The sequence below is a fragment of the Ochotona curzoniae genome, unplaced genomic scaffold, assembly GCF_017591425.1.
Source record: "Ochotona curzoniae isolate NIBS_2020 unplaced genomic scaffold, NIBS_Ocur_1.0 contig_2754, whole genome shotgun sequence".
NCBI lineage: Eukaryota > Metazoa > Chordata > Mammalia > Lagomorpha > Ochotonidae > Ochotona > Ochotona curzoniae.
Window position 1 is genome coordinate 14,853,057 of NW_024465582.1, and position 22,749 is coordinate 14,875,805.

Below are 22,749 nucleotides of genomic sequence, written 5' to 3' on the forward strand. Positions count from 1 at the left end.
ATATATTACGAATGCTAGCCTTTTGTTGACTATATGGCATATTAATTTCCTAGGGCTGCCTTACAAATATCATAAAGTTGGAAGTTCAATATAACAGAAGTCCATTCTCATGGTTCTGGAGTCCAAAGTTGAAAAGAAAAATCTGAGGGATGGTAAATGCATTTTTTGTCTATGTTCAATTATTCATTTCTAGGTTTTGAAAATATGACTGGATTTTATATAAAGTATTTCAAAAAATTCTTAGAAACATCGAATTAAAAGGCATTTATTTTGGTGTAAAAATTTTGAATTTATACTTAAATTTTTCATAACATTCTTTCCTATTAACATTTTGAAGATACTTAATATACATAGATTTCTATTTTTCTGCAACAAAATAAACTTATTTTTCATCCTACTTTTTAAAAAGGATTTATTTATTTTTATTGCACAGTCAGATATACAGAGAGGAGGAGAGTCAGAGAGGAAGATCTTCCATCTGATGATTCACTCCCCAAGGGACTGCAACGGCCAGTGCTGCTCCTATCCAAAGCTAGGAGCCAGGAACCTTCTCCAGGTCTCCCACACAGGTACAGGGTCCCAAGGCTTTGGGCCGTCCTCGACTGCTTTCCCAGGCCACAAGCAGGGATGGGATGGAAATCGGGGCAGCCAGGACTGGAACCGATGCCCATAAGGGATCCCAGCGTGTTCAAGGTGAGGACTTTAGTTGCTAGGCTACCGCGCCGGCCCCAATTCTATTTTCAACTATCGTTTCAAAGTGTCATCATGTATTTAAATCGCATCTTATGAACTTTGTGTATATGTGTGGGGTATACTGTGTGTGTGTGTGTTTATGTGTATGTATTTCACGGGATTTTTTTTTACAACTATCATGATGAAATATATAAATGATGATAGTTTTGTTTCCTCCTCTCCAATCTATATGTCTTTCGTTTCCTTTTCTTGCATCATTACAATGCCTGAATAATTTAGAATCATATTGAGTAAGAGGGAAATGTAGATATCCTTGCTTCATTCCTGGTCTAAAAACAAACATTACATGCACTGTTAAACACAATTTAGTTGTGGCTATTTTAAATGTTATTTGTCACATTGAAGAAATTTGAGATTTTTTCTCATGAATGTGTACCAAATTTTGTCAAACATAAATATCAATTGACACAATCCTGTGGTTTCTCTAGCTTGTCACTATGGTGGCTTATACCTGGCATTTTCAAATACTGAACCAGGGTTGTCTTGAATTACTAGAATAAATCCCTCACAGTCATTGTGCCTAATGCTATTTGCTCAAAGCTTGTCAAATTTTTGTATCTGTATTAATGAAAAATACTGTTCTGTAGCTTCTACTTTGCACCTGGTTTTGGTCTGATATTGGTACCAGGTAAATAAGGACTTCATAAATTTAAAAAATGTCCCCTCCTCTTCTACTTTTCAGGTGTGTGATTCTGGATTGTGAGCAGGACTTTTACCTTTTGAAAAGTATATTATGCCACTTTCTTTGGACCTCCATAGATTCTAAAAGGAAATGTACTGTCATTCAAATATTTCTTTCTTATAGGTGAAGCGTCATTTCTCACTAAATTCAAGATTTTGTGTTGAAATATCAGAAGTTTAATTATAAAAGTTTTGACATGGATTTTCTTTGGGTTTAACCTCTATGACATTTCTCTCATTTTCTGAACCAAATTTGAGCATTTTTAGCCATTGTATTCTTACGTGCTTTTTCAATTCCCTTTTCCTTCTGTCCTTCTGAGATTGTGATAATAAAAGTATAAGACATTATAATCGCATGGGTCATGGAAGCTCGCGAAGAGTCAATGCAGATTTGTGCCATGGGAGACGGGACCCAGTTAATTGACCCACCATTGAAGCTTCACAAAGATGCTTTAGCGTGAAACTGAGGTCGGGACTGACAACCAAACTGAAGCTCTTCACTGTGGAATGCAGGAATATCAACCACGAGGATAAACAGCAACATGCCAGCCTTTTCAAGATTAGCATTCCATTGCATCTCCCCCAATTCTCATTCATCATTTAGTTATAAATAATTTATTAACTTTCTATGTCTCTGAGTTTTTGTGAACTAAGGACATTGGAATACATCACGTTTATCTCCATGCCCTTTTGTGAGTGTATAATCAGTTCCCCAAGAAATTGCCTCGTTTAGCCCATTCATTTCACCTTTGAAGAAACCAGTGTTGGTCTTAACATGATTCAATGGAAATGTCGGAGCATGCTATCACTTTCTCCAGTTTCAAGGCAGTGCTCCAGCTTAGCAATGTAAATAATGTCATTTTGAATAGCTCAAATGTGATATATTTAAAAAAAAAAAAAAAAGAAAAACTAGGGAATGAAACCAGACCAAAATGATCAGGTTAGGAACCACCTACACTCTAGGTTTCTTCCCAAGTATTCTGCTTCTCTAGCTGTGCCCTCAGAGTGGGCCACAGTGTTTCTCTTCCTTCTTTACAGGGAGAAGGGCTAGGAAGACAGACACCTGACAGGCCGGGGGTATGCTTAAGCTCCTTACCTGGCCCCCATCTCAGATCCCAGTTATGCTGTATATTTATGCTTAGCTTTGTGTTTATGATTAGCAAATAAACTGACAAACTAAATTGAAAATAAGCTAAGATCTGTTCTCCACCGTAACTCTAGTACTTGGTAAATTCAGAATTCTCACTATACCTTCACAGAAATCTGCCTTCCAGCAATTCATCTCATCAGATAATACTTTTTTTTTGCGATAACCTAGACATTCTGTTAACTGCTGTTTGTTTGATGATCTTTCAAGCTTATAGCAATTCTCAATTTCTTATTTATTCAAATGCTCTTCTGTAACACATGGAAATAAAATGGGGCTGATGAAAGGCCATCTATGACACAAGGTTGCTATGATTCATCAGCACAGTGAAGAGTAATGTTTTATGTCTTCTGTGTGATCCTGGCATTTTGTAAGAACTAGGTGCAGGGTATTCCTGAGTTTAAAACTGAGTTAGTTTCTGTCTTCACACCTGCCCACCTCGTTCTAACAGATAGGGTGTTAGTGGTTTCCTCTTGCATTACATGCGGCCTCAAGGGGTCAGGGCAGCCGAGCTAGGATTCAATGCAATGTGTGGCTACACCTGCTTTACACACGAAAAAGTAAAGGTCTAGGAGGGTTGCATCTCAAGCATGAAAAGAAGCTGCAGCTCTGTCTCCCCAGCTGAAGGTGCTCTCTGTTCCCTCTCACGACATCAAAGCACATACAGGGTAGACAGATCTCTACCTCCCTAGCCCCTACCTGTGCCCAAGTTCATGGGCGATGGTGAAAGCCAGGGGCAGACCAGAGTCTTCGTTGATGTTACAGCTGCGGTGAGGCTGGCACATCCCTGACAGATGGGACAGACCCAGAGTCTCACAGGGGTGATTGGCACCAACACAGATGTCTTTTCTGCAAACAGAAAGCAGATGAACTTAAGTGCTTGAGGAAGCCTCTGGAAAAAAAAGAAGAATCTAGAAGAAACTGGAGTATAAATTCACATTAAATATAGTCTTTAAAGTATGCTTTAAAATATGCAAAGTCTATATGAATATATGAAGCAATTTTAACTTACCAAGATTAATCTGACTTTACCTTTTTTTTTTTAAAGATTTATTTTTATTATTTTCTTATTGGAAAGGCAGATATACAGAGAGGAGAGACAGAGAGGAAGATCTTCCGTCCGATGATTCACTCCCCAAGTGAGCGCAACGGGCCTATGCCGATCTGAAGCCAGGAGCCTCTTCCAGGTCTCCCACGCGAGTGCAGTGTCCCAAAGCCTTGGGTTGTCCTCGACTGTTTTCCCGGGCCACAGGCAGGGAGCTGGAAGGGAAGCGGGGCTGCCAGGATAGAACCGGCGCCCATATGGGATCCCGGGCGTGCAAGGTGAGGACCTTAACCACTTGCACCACCGCAACGGGCCCAACTTTACCCTTTGATTAAGGAACTTCAATAGCATTTTAAGGTGTGGAAAAATATAGCAAATGTTTTATTTTGAGTCGCCTTCATTCTTGATCTCAAATTATATGATTTGGCTAACAAAATTTTCTTCAAAAATTACTAGGCTTGTAGCATAACAGGTAAAACCACTGTCTGCAATCCCATGTGGACACTGCTTCATGCCACATCTGCTCCACTTCCAACCTAGGTCTCTGATAGTGGCCTAGAGAGCAGCAGAAGTCAGCCCCAAGAGTTCGGGATCACATGGGAGACCAGGAAGGATCTCCTGGGTCCTCCCTTTACCTGATGCAGAACTGGCCATTGCAGCCATCTGGAGAGGAAACCACAGATAGAAGAGCTTCTCTCTCTCTTTCTCTGTTGCTCGTTCTCTCTCTCTCTGTGCATATGTGTGCATGTGTGTGTGTGTGTGTGTGTAACCTTGATTTTCAAATAAATAAGTTTAGTCAAAGAATCTAATGTGAAGTTTTAAATAGACAAAGAATGATTATCAGGGACTGGTTCTTTCGAATATAAGAAATATAAATATGACTACAAATATGTGTAAAAATGAAGCTCTCTTTTTGGTATTTCTGAGATCCATGCTCAAAATTCATCTGAGAACTTTTTCTCATTCATGAAAATGACAACTGGTCGTCCAGAGGCTAAACCAACTGTCTACCCAGCCCTATTTCACCAACAACACTGCATATGGAAGGGGCAGGAGCACACACATTTGCGCACCCGTCACACATATCCATTCCCTGACCTCTTGCTTCCTCTTTACATCATGATTCTCTATGAAGAAGAAAGGACAGACCTTCAGGCTTTCAGAAAAATGCTAGTAACACCTTATAAATATAATGTGTTCCCTTGTCCTAATGGCATCCTGTCGGGCACCAACAAGAATCCTGAAAGAGCCACTGATGAGTGATTTGGTCTTCTTCAGTATGAGATCTGCTTTCTGAGAGTGTAGCACAAACAGTGAAGCTCTGAAGACCCGGGAGATGCAAACCTCACCACATGCAAAACTCAAGGGGCTTCAGCAGATACCATTTCCTGACCTTTGTACCTGCTGGGTTATGAAGACGAGCCTGGTGGTAACAGGAGGAGCAATGAGACAGAAGACAGCAGGCTCCGGCTCAGCACATTCGTTCCTTTCCTCCTTGCTCCTACTTGCATTTTTTATTGGTTGTTTACAGTGGGATGGGGGGTGGGGCAGTGGTGAAGGGTGCAGTCTATCTTGCCCTTCGTTCCTTTTTAGGGGGCATTTGACATCATCTGGAGGCAGTTCTGGTCATCTCCACTAGGAGAAAAGTGTAACTAGCCTCTTTGGAGCAGAGATGAGGATCATATCACAGAGCACAGGACAATGCCCCACAACAATGATCTGGGCCAAAGTATCCACTGAGTTGAAATTGAGAACTCTGGAGCCTAAGATGACCTCCACGGCCCAGGAAAGCCCTTGCTATGTGTCGTCCTTGTGGAAGTCAGACTATCCCAGAATAGCTTGGTTATGTCACCTGTCCCACTGACGGGATCATCCCAGAGCAGAGAATGTCTATGTGGAATGAAAAGTAGTAGTCGGCAGGTGTGTGTGTGTGTGTGTGTGTGTGTGTGTGTGTGTGTGTGTGTGTGTTTTATGTAGGGGCATTGAAATAACTGCCTGCAACCCTCACATCCTACACTGCACTACTTGATTCCAGTCCCTGACCCTCCACTTCTCACCCCGCGTCTTGTTCAATACACATCTCTGAACCTTGTAAGGAGCCCAGGGAGAGCTTGCTTTTTCCTATAGTAATGTAGGCCTGTCTTCTAGATTAAAATAGTGTGTGGTACATAGTAGGTACTCAGTAAATATTTATTGAATGATTGAGCAGAGTTTTCAAAGAGTTTAATCGGAAAACTCACTGGCTTTTCATTGCTATGACCCTTGTAGTTCTATTTAGCACCGCAGGATTTATCTGTGATCAGAATGAAATCATATTCTCCTGGGGACAGAAGGCAGAGCATATTATCCAGCACTGTCTGCTCAGCATAGAAGATGCTCACTACATCCTGTCCTCAGCATCAGCCAAGGAGGGGTTAGAGCAGGGTGTCTTTCTGTAATATAGCTACAGAGCATGAATCAGAGAGAATTTACGACAAAATATCGGAAATTCCACCATTTAAAAAACAAAAATCTTTTTTTTTAATTTTTGGGTTTTTTAATTTTATGATATAATTGTATAAGTTCTGGGATTTCCTTATCCCCTCCCCAAGTCCTACCTCATCCACAACTGATTTTCCCTATATTTTTACAATACTATAGTCCTTCATAAGCAGTCATAAGCCCATCATTCTGCTATTTAAGTGTATCCTGACATTGTGGGCATGGACGGGGCATAGAGTCCAGCATCTTATTTAGCAGTTTTATTGGGAATCCATCTTTCATTTGAAAGTAGAGATGCATACTAAAGTGTATCTTCTCATCTAGATGTGATAGTCTTTATTATACTGTTGCTATACATTCCCTTAAATGAAAAGTCATGAAACAAAATCAACAATAAGAATCAAGTCAAAAAAATTTACAGAGCCATGAAGTTAAATAACATGCTACTGAATGACCAATGCACGGCAAGTCTTTGATGAGGATCTACAAACAAGCCTTGTGAATCTTTATAAAGTTGCATGAAGAAGCTGATTTTAAAGATGAGGTCATCATTAGGAAAGGAAAAATGCAATTTATACCCAGGAAGAACATGGGCTTTATCAAGTTAGCAAGTTTATTAACCTGTCTGTGTGTCTAACTAGAAAGATCATACACCTTTGGACATGACCAAGTGCAGAACAGAGCAGTAATACTCAGCCAGCCTGTAAGGCACCAGCCCTCCCTCCCCTGCTGTCCCTGGGCTTCCCCCATAATCTCAGGGTACCTGGTAAGCAGGACGGCCACATCATGGTGCACTGGGCTGATGTCACTCTTGGTATTGATGCTCTTCTGCCACTTGCAGAAACTGGTTAGTGTCTTCTCAGCATCGTGCACTATTTTCAATCCTTCCTGGAGAAAAAAGAGGAGGAAATAGGTCTAGTTGAGTGTCCTGGGCTCATGCATTCGTCATGGGTCTCCATTCCCATCCACGAGAGAGGAGCTCAGTTTAAGCCAGGCATTTGGTCAGAGTCATACAGAGGACATTACTGTCAACACTGTGATTCTTTTCCTCTAATGAAATTAGAAAGGGGGAACTCTAGGATGATGGAGTACACGCAGCCCTTGAAAAGAAATTAAAATCAAATTAGGGAAAACTAATAGCTGTTTCAAGATGTTTGAACTGTTTGAACTTGCTAGTGACTTTATGAATCCCAACCCAACACACCTATGGGTTGAGAGCAGGGGATGACATAATCTCTTTGAGCATCTGACCTGGCAAGATAACTGATCAACTGACAACAATCTGGATGCTGTAGTAGACACGCCCAGCCTGTGTGCTTTCAAGGCCCACCACAGCTCCTGGATCATCTACAAGGCTCACAGTTCCCAGGGAGCGTGAGTCGGGGGAAGAGATTGCTCCAAATAAACTTGAGGAGCATTGGCCAAAAAGGGGTGAAGAAAAGGGGGCTAATAAAATCTTTTTAAAAAAAGATATATTTATTTCTATTGGAGAGGCAGATATACAGAGAGGAAGATCTTCTGTCCATTGATCCACTCCCCAAGTAACCTCAGTGCCCATAGCTATGCCAGACTGAAGCCAGGAACCAGGAACCTCCTCCAGGTCTTCCATTCCGGTGCAGGGTGCCAAGGCTTTGGGCCCTCCTTGATTGCTTTCTCAGGGCACAAGCAGGGAGTTGGATGGGAAGTGGGGATGCTAGGATTAGAACTGGCGCCCAAAGAGGATCTTGGCATGCTCAAGGCAAGGACTTTAGCTGCTAAGCTACCACACCAGATCTGGGCTAATCAACACTTAAGAGAGACCTGTTATCTTTACATTTCTAAAGGAGAATTTCCTTCCTTTTGCCCCATTGCTTTGAGGCCACACATACAGCTGTCTGAGGTCCAAGCTGCACTCTTGCAGGAGGATTTGAACCTCTAATGGCCTGCCTTCATTCTGATCATTTTCACTGGCCTGAGTTCAACAACTTCAGGGCAGTCCTTACAACACATTGTAAGGTGCTTTCCTGCTGTTCTGGATTTAGTGGCCTGCCCCCTACCAAATAAGGCCCCAGTGCTTCCTGTGTACCCACGGGGCATTCCTGCTTTTCTCCAGTTATGCTGATGACCACCTGCCCCTCACAACCCACAGAAAGGTGACTCCTCAGGCATGCACCCTCATAAACAGCTTAGTATACAGACTTTTAATAGACATCAGATGGCCCAGTTCCATAATCACCATCATTGCATCACCCAGCAGAACAAAACATACAGGAAGGGGAGGCATTCTGGAGGATGAATTAGGCACGAAGAAGCCAGTCTCTTGGCCAGTTTCTTAAGCTAAAGACTCCTAACCTGTCCCAGATGACAGCAAGGAGTTGCCATTCACCATCAAGGACTGGCTAGGAGCCCTAAATTAGGAAAGAGGGGGAGAGAAGGAAAGTGAAAGAAATGGGAGAGACAAGGATACAGGAAGGGAGGGGGAGGAGGAAGGAAAGCGAGAAACTTTCCTTAATCCTTTATTATGTGCCTCAGACAGATGGTGGCACATTTCATTTAACTGCATTTATTTATTTTCACCCTGCAACTCAGTCTTCATTGACCAGACTTGTAACTTTCCAGTCATTACACAATGAAGTTGAAGGGTAAGCAGACTGATTCCATAGCAATGCAAATTCTCCATTTCTGTGTTTTAAGGAAGGAGCTGTCAGTAGCAAATGGAATCAGCCCAGAATACAAGCTCATTCACTTCAAACAAAATGAAGCATGCATTTTAATAAACAGCCATAAAAATAGGCAAATAATGTAAACCAAAAAACAAGAGTTTGCATTACTTTTATTATAGAATAACAATGGTCTAGAAGCAGTGTTCCGGCATAGTGTGTTTAGCTGCTGATGACCAAGCTGACTTCTTGTATCAGAGTACGAACGTAAGTCCTTTCTGCTCTGCTTCTGATCTAGCTCCATGTAACACAAAGAGAACATAACAGAATTTAACTCAATTAGTTGGGCCCCCCCATCACTTCCGTAGGTTACTCAGAGTTCCAGGCTCCTGGCTAAACCTTGGTCATCTTTTTCTCTCCATGATTCTACCTTCCTATCACACTGCCTAAGTAAGCATTAAGGGCAAAAAAGAAAACAATGGTCTGAACACAGCCAATACAACCAGTTGGTGGGATATCCTTCTCACTCTTGCCAGGTTGATGCTTGTTTGCCCATGGCTCAGTCCCTTGTCCAACTCCAGCCTCCAGGAAGCTCTTTGTTCATTTGCAATCATGTCATGTTAAAATCACTTACATTAGCACTCTCCCAAATTACCACATGTACTCCAACATACCAACCTGCCCTTTTTACCCTCCTTTCCTTAGGATGATGCTTCTTTCTAGATAGGTCGGTTTTCCTCCTACATCCTCATTCAAGCTCCATTCTAACATTATGCCTCAAAGTGAGTTTCTTCAGGCAGCCTTCCCTGATCTTCAGACTAAATGAGGTTTCTGCCAATCCCTCTTGGGTACACTTGGTTCACAGTACTTGTTGTACCAGGCTGAAATGATCAAACTATGTACCTGTTTTCTTCCTAGCTCATTTAGAACAAGGATTGGAATTATTCTCTTCAACTCAGACACTGCCTGTAACCTGCAAAACTGAAGACACACTCCTTCCGTAAAGAAATGAAGAATGCATCTGTTAAGTCAAGAAGACATGAGGGATGAGGGAGTTTAAAGGCTTCCTGTTTAGTCAGTAAAGAGCAAGATCTACTGATTAAAGGGGAGCAAGGAACGGAATTAAGTTGGAGGATAAAGCATAAAATTCACACTAATAATTCCCATGTCTGTGACAGGAAATTTGGGAGACAATTTTCCATGGTTCTCATGATTCTGTACATGATCAGAATAGATACTGACGGGTTTTGTTCCATATTATTCTTTAATGATTTTGTATAGGAAACAGCCCTCTAAATAGAGAAGAATTACCAGCAAAGAGGGAAGACACATTTATGTCCATAATATTAAAGGAAATATTCCCATCTGGTGCAAGAGTCAAGCAGGTTTGCCTTTTACAGGACTAGAGTTTCCTTATCTAGCAGGTCCTCAGTTAGGATAGCCACCACAGTGAGAACAGCGCCTAACCTAGGTTGCCTGCAACACTCCTGTGTGACTCATAATGACAAAAGGGACAGACACAGACAAGAAGCTCACACCGTGAGTTGCACTGTGGAAAGTAGGGTCCTTTGTGATCCAGGACCTGTATATCTTCTGATAACTTTTTATCTATGAATCTATGACAAACAGGATCAAATCCTCGACTGTCCCTAGGTCCAAAGGAGAATGGAGAACACAAGATGAGACAGAAATGAAAACCACATCAAGTTGGACAGTGAAATACATGGGCCAGGTCTGTATGGATGCTATTTCCTGGCAGTAGGTCTGACTGTTAGCAGAGAGGAAGGAGCTGAAAATCAAGGAGACCTCAACAGAGAAGTTCTTTCTTGAGTCCCATTTTCCTACAGGAGCAGTTCCAGAAAAACTTCAAGAATAGCCATTGATGAGAAAAAACATATTTTAGATCCCCAAATCTATGCTAAAAATCACGTCCCCATTTTTACAGGTTATTCTTACACAAAAAAACAAGTGCACAACTGCTGGACCTGCTGATAATTTGCAGCTAGCTATGTTGCCACTGCACAGAATTTTCATCTGTAATATGTGGCACTCAGCACAAATTCTGTGACAAGGTCTTTTCTACTAAATGCCAGTCTTTCAGGAGGCTTCAATTGAATATAATTTTTTTCCAGTTTTTTCAGCCTCAATCTCCAAGTTTTACAAAGCATTTAAGTCCATGAAATTTTCATTTAGTTTCCTGTGTTCTGTTGATCACAGGAAACTTGGCAATGGTAACTAATTATGCATCAATAGCATGAAACTCACAAGATTTAGATTCACCAAGAATATGGGAGCAATTGTGCTAACCATTTCCATAAACTATCTGGCCATTATCTTAGCTATCAAATCAAACCTGCATACACACAGTTTTTTCCTTATTTCCTTTGCAAATAAAAAATAGATTTCCCTTTTAGTTCGACAGTTTGCCTCCTCTTCTCACATGGGTCTAATTCAGTCCATACTTTCCCATCCATTTGAAATATGCTACAGCTCCCTGTGGGAAATATCCCTCGGTGGAAGTTTGGAAATAATTTCACAAGACTGTGGATTTTGCTACAAATTACTCTCTCTTCATAAGCTCTCTTCATGGCCAGAGGAAATTTTGTACTGATTTGTTTGGAAAGCTTTTGACCCAGTGCACAATCTAACCATGCTCTGTTAGCCAGGGTTAGGCTACTAAAAGAAAAGACACACACACAAAAGTAAATTCTGAAACATACATATATATGCCTAAGTTCACCACTCATCCAACTGCCAGAGGAAGACATTTGATTTTAAAAGGAAAGAAGGAGTCTAAAAATTCTTTGCCAACACTCTGATATTTATCTTGAAAGAATAATAATTATGTAAATTGTTACTTAACCGAGGTCTAAAAAAAATGACACCAAACTTGGAAATACAAGAGACCGTGAATCACTAAAGCAATGTTAGATAATAGAAACGAAAGTGGAGGCATAATGATACCACATTTTAAAACACGCTACAAGGCACTTCTTGATACTGATCTACACAAAGACATGTAAAGCAATGGAACAGATTAGAGGCTCCAGAAATCAGTCCACACATCTCAAGCAACTAGTATTTGACGATGAGCTAAAATCAGTCCCTGAAAAAAAAGAAGGACAGCATCTTCAATAAATGGTGTTGAGAAAACTGGATCATAGCCATGTAGAAATATGCAACATGACACCTTCCTTATATTCCATACAAAAAGCAATTCACCATGACTCAAAGACTTAAAACTAAGACCTGAAACCATCAAATGCCTAGATGAAAAACATAGAGGAAACACCAACTGATACAAACACAAACATCCCACCAACACAGACAATTTAAGCACAAATAGACAAATGGGATTCCATCAAGCTAAGAAAATTCTGCACAGCAAAAGAATCACTCAACAATACAATGAGAATATTTACAGAACTGGGGAAACTATTTGAAAACTGTAATTTGCATTTCACATCAAGGAGTGGGGACTTACTGGCGTATGGAATATGGGTTTGGACAACACACAGAAAAGCAAGTTTGAATGGTACAAAGGAATGAGAGCTTGGGTGATACACAGAAAAAGGATTTGCGCTGTCATCTGGCTAGGCTGGTCTGTCACCATACCTAGGCACTCCAATAAGGGATTTGGGCATAGCATGTGATGATTCTACTGACAGGAAAAATGCAGGCTATTGTTTTTCTGTCCAACCAGCTACCCGCTGCCCTCTCCTGAAGGGATGGGCCTGTGGTCCAGTGGTTGAGACACTGCTTGGGATGCCCGCTCCTCCCCTCAGAGTACTTGCCTGAGTTTGAGTCCTAGCTCCATTCCCAAATCCAGCTTTCTGCTAAACAGCACACTGAGAAGCAGCAGGTAAAACCTCAAATACTTGGGTCCCTATCACCTCCCTGGGAGTCATGAACTGAGTTCTGGGCACTTGACTTTGACCTGGCACAAACTCCAACTGTTGAGGGCATTTGGGGAATTAACTAGCCCATGGAAATCTCTCTCTCTTTACATATCTTTCCCTGTCTCTTCCTGCCTTTCAAAAATAATAATAATTTTAAGATGTGTAAATAGATTTCATGAAGAAAGGAGGTATGAAGTGTGAGAATACAGGGCAGAAGAACTGAGGAAAAAAATCATTCCTTACTTCTTCTTCTTCCAGGAGAATGAGCCGGACCACAACAATGTGAATTGCATTGCCAATGCTGGGGTTATGGAACAGCCCAGTGACCTGCAATCAGAAATGCAAAATCATTAACCCCGCATGAATTTTAAAAATGAGTAAATGTCATAGGGGAACAGCAGGAAAGTGAGACAGAGCCACATTTGATAGCCACAGGGAAACTTTAAGGGTGATTGACAAGCTGTGTACTTAAAGAATGGACATCTTTTGCTTGGTCCCTTCAATTGCCCAAGCTTTTCATCTCTCTAAATATAAATTAGACAGACAGACAGACATGTTCTTAAATTCAGCAGGACTAGCACACTCTATGGAGGGCAGAAAACATCCAGGCAGAGGAAGCTTGAAAACAGGTATGGTTAATACTACGCTTACGTCTCTAAGCACCTTGAAGAAACTACATTCTTTGCCTCAGTTTCATAATGTACATACAAAACTAAACAGCAATTTATACTAAAAGGAATGGGACTGGAAAATATCTAGTAGAAATATGTATTTTATAAATTATAGATTTTTTCCCCAGAAAAGACTAATTTGTGCAACAATTCTTTATTCATTGTGGCAAGAAACAGATTAACAGATAGACAGATACAAGAATGAAAGATGTCTCTAATTTGGAGGGTCAAGGGAACTTCCCAAGGAAATCTTTTCATCAAGCTGAGTGATACGAGCTCCCCTGATACCTCCTGGCATACCATGTTCATGATGGTGAGGACATATGACTCCACGTTCTCACTCCCATGATATTCCACCATCTTCGTGTCAGCCACCACCAGTGTCTCCACCCATCTCTCCTTGCTGATGGAGCGCCGGGAGAGGCTTCTGCTTCTGCTTGGCCCATTGCTTCTCTCCCACTGTTCTCGCTGGAGTTCTTGCTTCTTAGCACTGCCAAGACTGTCTAAACATTAAACAAGATGAAATACTTCGGTTTATCTTGCACATATTTCCTACTTACGCTTGTATAGATGCAAGGCCATAACTTTAATTTGTGTTAAAAAGTGCGTGAATATGCAATGTTCCTACTCACATGACTAAACTGGAAGAAAGTTAACTAAAATGAACGCAATCAAGAAAACAAATCTGAATCCTAGTGGAGCAGGTCAAAAAGTGCTTAAGATAATGATCACCCATTTGATTAAATCATGCCCTTGACTGCTAAAAAGATATTTTAATGGGGACAGATATCTGGTATAGTAGTTTAAAAGCCACTTAGGACATTGGCATCTCATTTCAGAGCCTCTGCTTGCAAGCTAGCTTCCTGCTAATGGCACCCTAGGAAGTGACAGGTGACGGTTCAAATAGTTGGTTCCCTGTCATCCACATGGGAAACATGTATCCAACTCCAGATACCTGGCTTTGGCTCAGCCCAGCCCTGACTACTGTGGGCATTTCAGAAGTGAAGCAGTGATTGGAACCTCTGTGTCTATCTCATTATCTCTCAATCAAATAAAAGCAAAAACAATAAGTAAAAAAAAAATACAAAATAGGAACTTTCTCTGTCTTCTCTGAATTCTTCAGTGCCTATTGTGTGCCAGGCAGGCCATCTGGCTTTTAAAGACCAATGCTGAAAAGACCATGCTCTTCCTCATGAATGAATCGGAGAACATACTTCTGTTTTTATCTTACAAATGTGGAAACTGATGCACTTAGTAGGTGGGTAAGTAGCTTCCCTGAAGTCCCACAGCGCATCTAGTCAAGATATCCTGTGCCCTAAAGTAACACATTTTCGTACAGACCACACCATTTACTCACAGGATAAACACGGATAAAGCTAAAGTCCATGAGAGTTGGAAAACTGCAGAAGATTTCAGGCATCCCACTTTAAGAAGATGTAAAAAGAGAGAAGATCCAAAGAGGGCAGTAAAACTGTCAAGCTCACTAATAGGTTTCAGCATGAAAAAGATCTGATGAAATGTGGTTTAGAAGGCAAATCCAGGACACACTATAAAGTCCAATAGAAAACTCAAAAGAAGCTGTGCAGCATCATTCTCAGACTCCCATCGCACTATACCTAAGGAGCAAAATCTAACTGAAAGGAAACTAAAATGGAGTAAAGACATACTTTCAACCCTCAGTGGGTCCCTTCCATGAGTATATGGGTGCTTCTCACAGGCTGCAGCCCATGACAGGCAGCAGGAACCATGTGGGATGCTGGACTCCAGGCCACAGTCTAGAATCTTGACCTGAGATTTCCCTCTCCTCCACAGCCCTCAGACCATCTGTGGTGAAGATCTGGCAGAGGTGGGCACGAATGAGAAGCTGCTGGGAAAATCAGCCATTTCTCTCTTCCTTTACTCCATCATTTTTGTTTTTTTCATTTTCCTTTCTTTACTGACTCCATCTTTTACCTCCCAGTATTGAACAGAGGACCTGTTACTGGCTCAATGTTTGTATCCTGCCCTGATGCACACACTGCATCCCCAAGCACAGTGCGTTGATATTTGGAGGAAGAACATTAGGGCAGCCAGTGGGTCATGGGAATAGAGTTCCCACCACATCCCTGGGTCAGGGTCCTTACAGTATGGGCAGGGGGACCCCAGAGCCACTTCACACAGTGCTTCAGGGTGTCCTCTGATACGCTCTATTTCTAGTACTCTCTATTTCTAGTACCCTCTCTCCATCTCCCTCTCTCCCTCTCTGCATGTGAGGACATGGCAAGAACACAGCCTTCTATGAGCCAGGAAGAGGGTGAGCACTAGACAATAAATCTGTCCATTCTTTGATCTTGGGCTCCTACTCTCTAGAACTATGAAAAATCACTTTCTGCTATTTAAAACACCAAGTCAATGGCATTCTGTTATAGCAGACAAAACTAAACAAGCCAGAGTTAAAATAAGATCATAAAAGACCGACAAATTACTTTGATTTTTTTGAGGTGCTGCCTGGTAAAGGCACAAATCCATTTTAAACTTTTCAACAAACTAGATGTTAAGTGTTTGAAAAAGTTGAAGGTTGCATTCTTAGCACATACGTAACCCCTCACTTAATAGTGCTAACAATCCATGAGATAAGCCCTAATATCATGACACTGTATAGAAAAAGCTGAAGTTCAAGAAGATGGGGTAATTTCTCCAATGTCACATAATAAACAGTCTAGATCCAAGCAAGTCTAATTCCTCTGCAGCAACAACAAATACATATGCATAAGGCTGTATGAGTAAGCCCACTCTCCCCTTCTAGCATGAGAGGCAAGGAGGTGACACGTGACCCTCATCATTACATAACAGCCGATCTAATTGTGGGTGACATGACATGTATATCTAAAAACACCCTTATCAAGTTTCAACTAATTTTCAAGAAAACAGATTAATTCTGTTCTAACAGCACTAGAAGTCTTGCAGAATTGGAAGGATTTGAACTCAGACCTGTCAGTGCTGAGCTGGAAGAAAGGATTTTATATATCAGAGCTGGTTCTGAGTCTAAGGAAGTCATCCCAGATCTGGCAGAAGCAATGCTTCTTCTAGGCGATTCTAGAATGTACCCGAATCTAGCTCTGCACATCAATCATTGACAAAACAGACCAGTTGGAGCAGGTGAGGTAAGGTGCTCCCTTCACCAGCCCTTGTCTCCTATGCACACACCATGCTGAGAGACTAACTTCAGGACGTCTCCAGTTGGAGCTACAGGCAGCAAAAGGACATTGCCAACCTGTGTCCCACTGGGCTTGGCAGATGACAACTGCCAAGAAACCTCCAGCACACAGGCAAAGGGAAAGCTGAAGATGACTCAGCTGACTCAGTTTCCCAGAAGGTGACTGTCTCGATTATAGAAACCACCTGGAGATGGTAGGGCGTTTCAAGGGGAGCCATCCAGCAGAGCAGTTAATGCCACTGAGGACTTCCACTTTCTAGACTCTGAAGATAGGTGAACACAGACACCTGCCAGGAATTGTCTCAGTGTCCTGGGTGGGCTGTGTAGAGGCCCGAGAGACCCCAGTGGGGGGCAGGGGGAGGCACAATTTATGTCGACCCCTGCTTTCTGGATGCTTAAGGCAGTTCTTCCCAAGGATCTCTCATTTAAGGCTCTGTCAGGTAGCAGAGCTTTTCTCTGTTGCTTTTCGGTCAGACACAGGGTCTTCTGTAGACCGGCATGGCTCCCGCCTTCATGAAGCTGCCTTGGAGCCTGGCGCGGCATCCCAGAACGAAGAGAGAAAAGACAGGGAGAGGCAAACTCTGGAAACCAGAGTGTTCAGTGTGACAGCACATGCTTTTCAGCATCCCAGCAGTTTTTAGCATGGAGTAGGAAGTCTGTTGTTCTACTCGGGAAATTCTTTAAGGGGGTACCTCCTACTTCAGGTCAATTCTTCCATCATCTGGATTTTCCTCTGCTGCCTCACATGAGGTTTCCACTAAGGAAGCAGGATTTCTGCCCAGTGGGTCAAGTTTGGTGATGCATTGGAAGTTGGCCCCTAATTAGATTTACTGCTTGGTTTGAGGCAAAACTTGCCCAAGATGGACCTCTCCAATCATCCTACACTCAGCAGCTCACAGAAAATGAGGTATAGCACCCCTACACCCCTCCTTCCTGTGAGCAAGGTTTCAGAACGATAACCCCTTGGTAGCAAGATACCACAAACACCGATGGCCACATGTGAAGGGATCTACCAAGACCCTGAGCTGTATGAAGCTTTCTTTTGGCTTTGATCACCTATCATTTAATTCTTACCATCACTGTGTGAGATTATTCTCATTATTGGCATTTTGAAGTGAGAAAAATGAGAATTAGAGAGGTCGAATAACTTGCTTGAAACCTCATAATTAAGTTAGGCTGGCTCTCAGAATCATGGAGGATGGAGGGATGAATGAATGCATGGATGGATGGATAGAGGGATGGATGTGTGTTTGGGGCGGGGGGTTGGAAATGGAGATGGCATCTGTGGCTCACGTGCTTAGAGACTATGGGATCAGGAGTGGAAACAATCAATTCAAGACCAACTCCAGAAATGCTGGATGGAAAGCCAGCACTGGTCCAGCCTGCCAGGTCCCCAGAGGCCCTAGGCGATGCCTGAAGGACAACTATCTCATCTACAAGAAATTCAATAATATGGACATTCTGTTACTAGATTTCTGGGGACAAGGTCCTGCTTCTCTTGTACAGCTCAGCTGTGCAATGATGATAGAAGACGTTCTTAATGCAGTCTTCGTGGCTGCAGAGAAGCTACCAGGAAAAAGGCTGAAGGAGCTAATACCTGGCTGGACCCTGGCCAGCTCCTCTTCAGATCCCCTGCTGACAACCATTGATTCTTTATCACCACAAGCTTGATCTGATCACTTCAGAGTCCCTTAGCCCTGTCTTAGGTGTAAGCTATATCATAATCCCATATTTAATATTTGTGCTAATTTTGAAAATCTTTATTAAAAAATACAACTATGTAGAATACAAGGAAAACAGTTCCAAAGTTTCTGGGACCATTTGTATGGCACCCCCAATGGAGTCCATATGGTGGGTCTTTAAGTCACCAAATGACAGCCTCTCTAGGGCCCCTGCAGCTCTGGCGTTCTCCAAGTTGGCCAGCCAAATACATCCTTCCACTGCTTACCTATAACTGTCAGCAGCTTGCTGCTGCTACAGTCATAACCAGAAAGCCCTCTTGGCAGGCAGCCCTGAAAGTTTTCCCAGCAGAGCCTGAATGTCAGCACTGGTGGGCAAACCCGTCAGCTACAACGGTGGGGCAGTCAGAGGTGCGTTCTCTGGGACAACTTTGGGAAGGTTTGAAGTGCCTGGGTGAGAAAGCTCCTTTTCATTCCCTAATAAAGTTCATGTCATTCAGCAGAAATAACATTACATTCAGGTAAGGGATCCTCCATCTCTCAGAAATGGCCACTGTTGAAGCAGATGCAGTTGTCTTGAGAGACAGCAAGGAAAGCAATACAAGTTTAAGTGTTGGCAGGTAGTAGAAGCCAAATAATACCCTCTGGACTTAGGAATACAGACCAAAAAAAAAAAAAATAAGCCATGGGGGAGGGGAGCGTTTTGGGGGCCGGAAGCGGGGAACTCAAAATAATGTGCTCTGCAAGGACTGGTAACATTGCCCTCACTTCACGCAGAATATGTCAGAAAGAAAGAGGGAAAGAAGGAAATGACAGATTGTTTCAGGCACTTGAGCTTGCTCGAATTAACAACATAATCAAGTCAACAGTGACAAGGTTGTTTTAAGATCCCTCCGATAAAGCTGTTAATCAGACTGGGATGAAAATAGAACAATTAGATCTAATATTGTGTTATTTTAAATTTAAAATCATTCAAATTGCATTCACTTCTAGCACTTCTGTTCAAAAGAATTTCCACGGATTTGAAATCTAACCCTGCACACATTCTTTCCTTTCCCCACCCTCAGATAGAAATGTGCGGGTGCATTTCTCACAATGAGGACCAGATGTGAAGGAGGCATCTGGGAGCAGAAGGAAGACAAACAAAAAGCCAGTTTACTGGGTGGGTAAGGAGGCCCAATAGGCCGGAACACTGACACACTTCTCTTAGCTCAGGGGCGGTAGGCTTGGGAAATGACTTCAGGCCAGACACCAGGAGAAATTTCTCGCAGACTCTAAGCCTCCAGTAATGAGTATTCTTGGGTTGAAGGTATTCAAAAGGAGCTTGCTCCTGCAGTTACATTCCTGAAGTAGTGAGAATTTCCACCTGCTCATAAAAGACTACTACATTGTGGTTCTTCAACAGGGGAACTGAGTATACCACTTACAAACACCTGTAAAGCTTCCTTTTGAAAAAATCCCTTTACAAAGATTTATTTACTTTTATTGGAAAGTAAATTACAGAGGGAAAAAAAAAATGAAATGGAGACAGAAAGATCTTTCACCAGCTGGTTCATTGCCCCAAAAGGCTGCAACGGCTAGAGCTGAGCTGATCTGACACCAGGAGCCAGGAGCTTCTTCCAGGTCTCCCACAGGGGTGCAGGGTCTCAAAGCTTTGGGCCATCCTCCACTTATTTCCCAGGTCATAAGCAGGGAGCTGGATGGGAAGTTGAGCAGCCGCCAGGATATGAACAGGCACCCATAAGGGATCCCGGTGCTTTGCAAGGGGAGCACTAACCAATTGAGCCATTGCACTGGGCCCAAAGCATTATTTTCAAAGCTTCCCTAACTCCTAAACTATGATCATAGCACATAATTTCACACCACGTAAGGAACAGCAGCTCTTTAGAGAACACAGGGGTCTTGAAAAATATGTGCGAAACACTGAATCAAAAGATAAAGAAACAGAGGAGGGGAACTTTGTCGGGAATAAACTTCACTCCACAGACTTCGGGGGGAAAAAAAGATAAATCTAATTTAGAGTTTTCTGCCATTGTAAGCATACATAATACTATATCACATGATGATTTAGATTCTCCCATTCCACATCTGTAGGAATGAACTCACTCATCAAGACATTGAATGCATTCTTTCTGTTCAGCAAGTCATCCTGTGTGAACAGTGAATTTCCTTTTAGTAACCTGTACTCTTGTGAGCACAGGTAAATAAGACTGACATGCCAGGCACGGCTTCCAGGAAGCACATGTTCTAGAAGCCCTTAGGTGCACTCTTGCTTTGGAGAAAATGATCCTACGAGTCCTACATTGATCTTCTTGATAGAAGTGCAGGTACCACTTGAGACTTTGTTGATGGGCGAAGCAAGCACTACGCATGCTTGGGAACTCAAGTCCTGTGCACTTTGAAATGAGACAAGAAAATCCCACAGTGGTGAAGGGTAGTCTCTCCCGGACACGAAAGGGTCAGTGGTCTGCTAGTAATGAACTCAAGATTCAACTTTTTTGTTGCCGCTACCCTTTCCCTGTCTCCAGGCATTCAGAACTAGTAGGATGTAAACAGCTTTTAGCCCCTCCCATAATGCCAGAGTCCCCCATAAAGTGCACATACTGATTGATATGCAGCAAGACAGTGCTAACGAAGCTGAAAGTCAAGGGCGAAGAAATCTTTGAGTGTGCTGATTAAAGAAATACATCCCAGAGACCTGAGGAGCAGAGAAAACATCCAACATCAATGACACTAAGATGGTAAAGCTTGTCTTTACATATGGTCACACTCACAGCCATATGGATGTAACATGTACCTACCTACAGACAGACAAATGGCTGCATTATGCACCTGTATGGGCATGAACGTAATTACAGTTCTTTCCTCTGATGCTCTAATTTCACAAAAACATGGCACGCTTGTGCCAGCTTATTATCATACAGAATCTAAATTCATTCAGCTTTCAAATCAGGCTGCCAGCAGACAGAGTCTGCTGTCTCTTCTGTGGAGAACTCTGGCCAACAGGGATGCAGGGCCTGACATTTAGCCTCTATGGGATACTCCGTGGTCTTCTGGTTGGTTTTCTTCAGGTTTCCAGCCTATACCTCCACTTTCCAGTTTGGATGGGCTCTGTGCGAGTTTCTGCTGCCACTCCTCACCTGCCTCAGACCTAGAATTCTGTCCGCAGTGGCCAGTGCTCAGGCTCCTCTCATCCAGGGCTGGGGGTTCCTGGGAAGTCCCTCCCCTGTCTCGGTTACCTCTAGTGTCTGCCACCAGATTCTTTCTTTACGGCTTGCTTTCTCTCCGCCTCTGAGAATGTGCTGATGTGCTTGTTCTATACCACATTCTCTTTCAAAAAATATATTTATCAAAGGTTTTCATCCAGAATTTTCCGTTTTGAAGTCAAGGGATAGGTGACCTCTGTAAGTGACCTAGTCTTCCATATTTTTATGTCATTTTGCAGAGTGGAATTCTATCTTACCATTCTTACAAAAGAGTCTATTTGCATCACAAAACTGTTTTAGGATGTAGTTATGCTACAGAGTTGAGAGTTTCCCAACAAGCTATATTTAAAAAAAAAAAAAACAACAACAAAACCTGTTTGCTAAAAGTCTCAAAGCATTGAACACATTGTTATTTTCTTAGCCCTCTGGGACATCACAGGCCTGATAAAGGAATCTGGGACAGTTAGAACTCAGGAGACAGAAATTACAATCTTAGGGATGTTATCTTTTGGACCATTTCTTTTCTTTTATGACAAATGCCAACAAGAGAGACTGCAGGTTGCATCCTTTGAGCAAAGGTCACAATGATAGCATGACCCGTGGCAGGATCTTATCTCTTAACAACTGAGGCAAACACGACGCACTGGCGGCTCTTCATTCTCTCCCTTCAAAGCTCTGCGTTTCATTTTGTTTTCTGCTCTCTGGATCCTCCGCTCTGGACAGCCTGTCCCTGAGAAGAGGCCTTTCATTCCAGGCGTCTGGATCACCAAGACAGCATGAGCCTGAAGGCTTTTAAGGACACAACACATAGTTGCTGAATGAGTACATGAACTCATCCACTCAGTATCTAACTGCAGGAGGAGAATGGTGCATACAGCGAAATACAAAGGATGATCTTTACATTTTGGCAACTCTCATTTGAATTTCATCATTCATCCATTCAACATCAGCTCTTTGGGGCCTGACATTTGGACAGTAACGGGAATGATTTCTCTAGAGAGGTTGGAAATTAAAAAAAAAAAAAACAACAACAACACTTACCAGGCTCGTGGGGGTTCCCTGGGACTCAGGAATTGATAAATTCGAGTCCAAACACTCGCACCATCTCCTGTGGCTTTTCCCAGGCTATTAGCAGGGAGCTGGATGGAAATGGAGCAGTTAGGACACAAACCTGCATTCATATAGTATCATATAGGATTCATATAGGATTTTTCTCTTTGCTAGAGAAAAATGCAAATGAATGGGGGAAAGGAATTATTCCCCATAAGCTCATCATTATTCTACAAAAGTATGTGACTACAAAGAGCTTCAAAACTAAGAACCAAATGTCTATAAAGAAGCTACAGATACAT

The 22,749-nt window shown here is 42.3% G+C and overlaps 1 protein-coding gene across 1 annotated transcript in view; it reads right to left on the bottom strand.

The window, feature by feature from the left end:
- Positions 1-22,749, bottom strand: part of ADAMTS12 (ADAM metallopeptidase with thrombospondin type 1 motif 12) — a 204,143-nt gene that overhangs the window by 69,558 nt on the left and 111,836 nt on the right. The window contains exons 4-7 of the mRNA XM_040977656.1: positions 13,617-13,819; positions 12,889-12,972; positions 6,871-6,995; positions 3,281-3,430 (exon numbers count right to left, since the gene is read on the bottom strand). Coding sequence (XP_040833590.1) covers positions 3,281-3,430; positions 6,871-6,995; positions 12,889-12,972; positions 13,617-13,819 — 562 coding nt within the window. The remainder of the gene's footprint in view (positions 1-3,280; positions 3,431-6,870; positions 6,996-12,888; positions 12,973-13,616; positions 13,820-22,749) is intronic.